The sequence below is a fragment of the Callithrix jacchus genome, chromosome 7, assembly GCF_049354715.1.
Source record: "Callithrix jacchus isolate 240 chromosome 7, calJac240_pri, whole genome shotgun sequence".
Classification (NCBI taxonomy): domain Eukaryota; kingdom Metazoa; phylum Chordata; class Mammalia; order Primates; family Cebidae; genus Callithrix; species Callithrix jacchus.
Window position 1 is genome coordinate 59,665,161 of NC_133508.1, and position 6,000 is coordinate 59,671,160.

General features: G+C 54.4%; 1 protein-coding gene across 7 annotated transcripts in view; it reads left to right on the forward strand.

Moving 5' to 3' along the window:
• EPHB2 (EPH receptor B2) overlaps window positions 1-5,326 on the forward strand; it is a 203,964-nt gene extending 198,638 nt beyond the window's left edge. For all 7 annotated transcript variants that reach the window (XM_035308091.3, XM_035308092.3, XM_035308093.3 and 4 more), the window contains 4 exons: window positions 79-228; window positions 1,406-1,599; window positions 3,392-3,547; window positions 4,128-5,326. In XM_035308091.3, the coding sequence (XP_035163982.1) occupies window positions 79-228; window positions 1,406-1,599; window positions 3,392-3,547; window positions 4,128-4,236 (609 nt within the window). In that variant the 3' untranslated portion in view covers window positions 4,237-5,326. The remainder of the gene's footprint in view (window positions 1-78; window positions 229-1,405; window positions 1,600-3,391; window positions 3,548-4,127) is intronic.
• Window positions 5,327-6,000: the final 674 nt, after the last annotated feature.

Sequence of the window (6,000 nt, forward strand, 5' to 3'; positions counted from 1 at the left end):
CACAGGGTGGGAGGATTAAAAGAAGAAGTCAGACAGCCCAGCCTCCCACCCACAAACCCTCCTCATTCTGTCTCCCAGGGTGGGAAGATCCCCATCCGCTGGACAGCCCCGGAAGCTATCCAGTACCGGAAGTTCACCTCGGCCAGTGATGTGTGGAGCTACGGCATTGTCATGTGGGAGGTGATGTCCTATGGGGAGCGGCCCTACTGGGACATGACCAACCAGGACGTAAGTCTCCAAGGGGATGGGCAACGCCTCTCCAGCCCGCCAGATGGGAGAGGGAAGATCGGGGCTCCTGGCTTTGTGCCAGTCTCCCAGAGCATGGGACATAGGCCACTGAGATCGTGGGCCTGGCTCCCAGGGCAGCTGCCAGTCCAATGGTGGCTGATTCACATGTCTGCACAGGACCCTGGACTCTCCAGGGTGTAGGGAGAGTCACCCATCCACACATCAGCATGTCTTCAGGGTGCTCACACCTGTGGCCAGCCCCGAATGAGACCACATCTGCCCTTCAGGTGTTTACCACCTATCTGCGGGGGGGCAAGATGATTATTCAGGGAACTAGATGTTGTTATCAGGAGCTTTTAAGATCAGGTGCTAAATCAGAGTAGCCCTGGAGGCACCAAGGAACCAGCAGCATGGGCAGGGTCAGCCAGGGAGTGATCACAGGACAAGTGGGGTTCGAACAGTCACAGCAGATGGAGACTTGAGGACTTCCAGTGGGAAAGAACAGAGTATGCAAAGGCTGAGATGGGTTAATGCGGGCCGAAGTCAAACCAAGGGATTTCCATTTGCAAAAATGCAGATAGGAAGGACTCAAAGAAACTTCTTAACCTGGGAAGGTGACCCACAGTCAAGTGTGGAAGGTGAATGGCCCTGGTGGCTGAGAGGGGTGTTTGGGCACATTTTCTTGATAGAGAGGCAGGTGGGGATGGCTCAAGGCCATGCTGTGGGCCTGATGGGGGGAGGTATCTCACACCTGGAGCTGTAAATGGCACTAAAATCAAGCGTGTGGTCACATGGGGTCAAGCAAGGAGCCAGAGAGGGGAGGCCTTGGGGCCATCAAAGCCAAGAGGGAGCTCACAGGTGGAAAAGAGGGAGGAGCTGGTGGAACCAGGCACAGGAGGGTCATCTTGGCGGACCCTGGAGAAAAGCTATCTCAGGGTGCTGCCAGTCCCAAGATTGGCAGATTAATACCCAGCTGCCAGGTCAGATTAAGGGTCTAGATGGTGGGAACACGGGTCATCCCATCCCTGAGGCTGCCTCCAGGAGGTGAAAGTGGTTGCCACAGCAACTAAATAGGTCAGACGTGCAATGTAATGGGGGCAAGATGGTCCTGGCAGAGGGTAGATGCCCTCAGCCCATCCACCCAACCGCACTCCACTCCACTCCCGCACTGTCCCAGGTAATTAATGCTATCGAGCAGGACTATCGGCTGCCGCCACCCATGGACTGCCCAAGCGCCCTGCACCAACTCATGCTAGACTGTTGGCAGAAAGACCGCAACCATCGGCCCAAGTTCGGCCAAATTGTCAACACACTAGACAAGATGATCCGAAATCCCAACAGCCTCAAAGCCATGGCGCCCCTCTCCTCCGGGTAAGGCCCTGCCCCAGCCAGGCCCCGCCCCCTTCCCCTCTCCCATCCCTTCTGCCCCCACTTCCAGCAGATGCTCTTCCTTACTGCAGTTTGGGATGGGGAAGGACAGGACTAGCGTTTGTTGGGCACCCGCCCTGCCTTAGGGGTGCAGGAGAGCAGAGGACACAGACTGCCCAGAGAAATAAAAGGACCTATACCCTGTAGTTAGCAGAGGAGGCATCTTTTAAAGCATGATCAGAGAGGACAATATTGAAGAATAATTACCAAAGGAAGCCAGCCGTGGTGGCTCATGCCCATAATCCTAGCACTTCAGGAGGCTGAGGCAGGTGGATCACCTGAGGTCAAGACCAGCCTGGCCAACATGGGTGAAACCCTGTCTCTACTAAAAATTTAAAAATTAGCTGGCCGAGTTGGCATACACCTATAATCCCAGCTACTCAGGAGCCTGAGGCAAGAGAATCACTCGAACCCAGGAGGCGGAGGTTGCAGTGAGCTGAGATCGTGCCATTGCACTCCAGCCTGGGCAACTATAGCGAAACTCCATCTAAAAAAAAATATGACCAAAGGATCCAGAATCTTAGTTAGTGAATAGATTTACCTGTCACTAAGTTTCCTTCTTAACTACCCTCACACTCAAACCTGGACCCGCTGACTTCCATTTATATCCTCATCACACACATGCTCACGCAAATGCAGGCCTACATTCACACAGATGAACACACAATTAGGCACAAACACTCATGCCTGCTCACACACACAGTCTCGGGCTCTCACACCTACACATATCCATAGGCACCTGCACACATATCCCCATTCAGAAGTTTGTACTCACCATACACCCATCTGTGCCCCCACAGTGGGTCAGCATCCCCATGCCCAAGAGACGGGCTCAGACTGAGGGGAGTTCACTTGGGGACCCAGTGCTTCCCTTCACCTTGAGGTCCCAGGGCAGGCTCCATGGGACAGCAGCTCCCCTCTGCCTTCCTTGGGTGGCCGTCACAGGTCTCACTGCTGGCCCTGCACACACTTACTCCTCAGGACTCACAGTCCCACAGGGTTTCAGAGGGGCATCTGGCCAGGTGCCCTTAGGATCTAGGGCTGGCTATAGCCAGAGACCCCTTAGGCCAAAGTCCTTCCTCCAGCATGTTCTTAAGAGCAGATCGTCCTGCTTCCCTCTGCCTGTCTCTCCTCAACATGACTGTGCATCAGCCACCCCTAGCTCTCCAGATCAAATCCCTCTGAGCTCTAAACCTCATGAGAGCCATTTCACTCCTTGCCAGCCAGGAAGTCATTCCCATTAGCACCACCAGCCTTAGCTGGGCTTTGGAGATACAGTCTCTGGACAGTCCAGAAGGTGAGCTTCCTATAGCACAAACCAGGGTGCAGAAAGATGGAGAATGGCACTGGGAGAGGAAACTGAATAACCAGCATAGCTAGTCCAGCTGAAATCCCTCCTCCTGAAAATAAGAAGCATGGCACAGTATCTTCCCCTCCTCATTCCTGAGGTCCAGCCTCTCGGCCATCCCTGCAGTGCCTTCCCTAGACTTCCCACTTTGAGTTCTGCACACACACTCACTCGCATCTGCTCACACCTATATGCATGCATGTTTCCACAGGTTCAAACCCATGCCTGCACTCATGCAGAAGTACTCACCTACATACCCATTCACTTATGTTCATGTAAATGGATGCACACGTGCACATTCATGCATATGCAGCCTACAGGCACGTCCCTGCACACTCACTGCAGACAGGTGCCCTGACTGTCTCTGTTGCCTACCCCCAACCCCAGCATCAACCTGCCGCTGCTGGACCGCACGATACCTGACTACACCAGCTTTAACACGGTGGATGAGTGGCTGGAGGCCATCAAGATGGGGCAGTACAAGGAGAGCTTTGCCAATGCCGGCTTCACCTCCTTTGATGTCGTGTCTCAGATGATGATGGAGTAAGTGCCCAGTCACCTCTGCTGGTCACCTTATCTCCCCTGTTCACGGGCCCCACCAGCCAAGTGGGGTGATCTGGAGGGTGAGGAATAGATCATGTCCCAGTAGAGAAGCAGGGACCAAGGGGCAAGACGGCCAGCTTTGGAGTCATCCGTGGACTGATACCCAGGCCTGCCTGCCACCTACAAGTGGTGTGACCTGGGGCAAATCATAGCACCTCCCTCAACCTCAGTTTTCTCACCTGCAGACTGGGGGTTGGTAGGAAGGGTGCAGGAGATATAAAGGAAGTGGGTGCTTAGACAATGCAAGCTGGTTTCCCTTCCCCATAGCAGGGGAGAGAAGGGAGCCTCAGTGCCCTGATTCCTACCCAAGTGCTCTTCCACCTTGCACCATAGTCACACCCTCCAGCTGTGGCTGCCTGCCTGCTCACCGCTCCCCTCTCCACGCTTCACGCTCCCCACTCCCCAGGACTCCTTGCTTTGGATCTTCCCCACCCCCCCCACCAGGCCCAGGCAGCTCTCTCCCAGGCACAGAGCCACTCCATCCACTCATTTCCCTAACCCACGCGCTTCTCTCCCAAAGGGACATTCTCCGGGTTGGGGTCACTTTGGCTGGCCACCAGAAAAAAATCCTGAACAGTATCCAGGTGATGCGGGCGCAGATGAACCAGATTCAGTCTGTGGAGGTTTGACATTCACCTGCCTCAGCTCACTTCCTCCAAGCCCCGCCCCCTCCGCCCCATGTGCCGGCCCTCCTGGTGCTCCATCCACCGCAGGGCCAGCCACCCGCCAGGAGGCCACGGGCCACAGGAAGAATCAAGCAGCGCCAGCCACGAGACGTCACCAAGAACACATGACAACTCAAATGACAGAAAAAAAAAGGGAATGGGAAAAAAAGAAACTAGATCCTGGGAGGGGGCGGGAAATACAAGGAATATTTTTTAAAGAAGATTCTCATAAGGAAAGCAATGACTGCTCTGGGGGGGTACAAAAGGGCTTGGGAGATTCATGCGATGTGTCCAATCAGAGACCAAAAGCAGTTTCTCTTCCACTCCCTCTGGGAAGGTGACCTGGCCAGAGCCAAGAAACACTTTCAGAAAAACAAATGTGAAGGGGAGTGACAGGGGCTGCCCTTGGCTCCTGTCTCTGCTGCTCTTCTAGGCCTCACTCAACAACCAAGCGCCCAGTGGACGGGACAGATGGACAGGCAGCCACCCTGAGAACCCCTCTGGGAAAATCTATTCCCGCCACCGCTGGGCAAACAGAAGAATTTTTCTGTCTTTGGAGACGATTTTAGAAACTCCAAAGAAAGACACTGTTTCTCCTGTGGGCTCACAAGGCTGAAAGGGGCTTTTGTCCTCCTGGGTCAGGGAGAACCTGGGGACACCAGAAAACTCAGCCTTCCTGAGGATGGCCGCCCCCGAGTCTGCAGCTCCAGGTACATATCATGCACACAGCCCAGCGGCCCGACTCGCCTGGGTGCCTGCTCCCACCAGCCCCCGCCTCGAGGACTGATGCTGCAGTGACTGCCGTCAGCTCCAACTGCCGCTGAGAAGGGTTGGTCCTGCGTCTGGGTTTGTTTACAGCAATTAGTGGACTCGGGGCTATTTTGGTCAGGGTGGTTTTGGTGTAGGGGGTTTGTTTGTTGGGTTTTTTTTTTATGACAATGAAGTGACACTTTGACATTTCCTACCTTTTGAGGACTTGATCCTTCTCCAGAAAGAAGGTGCTTTCTGCTTACTGACTTAGGCAATACACCAAGGGCGAGATTTTATATGCACATTTCTGGATTTTTTATATGGTTTTCATTGACACTCTTCCCTCCTCCCACCTGCCACCAGGCCTCACCAAAGCCAACTGCCATGGGGCCATCTGGGCCATTCGGAGACTGGAGTGAGATTTGGGTGTGGAGGGGGAGGCACCAAAGTGAGGAGCCTCCCACCCCAGAACTGTGGATGAAAGTGAAAGATTGAGGAGGAAGTGGGCTCTGAGGCTGCAGGGCTGGAAGTCCTTGCCCACTTCCCACTCTCCTGCCACAATCTATCTAGTACTTCCCAGGCAAACAGGCCCCTTTGAGGCTCCCGAGTCCCCTCAGATGGCCAAAACCCAGTTTTGCCTCTGGGAGCCTAAACCAGGCCTCATGGGAGGCTGGGACCCGGATCATTCACTGTGATACCCTGCCCTCCAGAGGGTGCACTCAGAGACGTGGGCAAGCATCCTCCTTCCCTTCCCTGGAGAGAAAGTGTGTGATTTCTCTCCCACCTCCTTCCCCCTACCAGACCTTTGCTGGGCCTGAAGGTCTTGACCATGGGGAAGCCCTCAGCTTAGGGATCTGGTCACAGACTCCCTCCTGTGAGCCAACGCAGGCACCTGAGCAGAGCAATCAGTTAGTGAATTGGATGGAAATAAACACTTTAGTTATAACATGACCCCTGTTCTCTGTAAGTTCCAAGGGA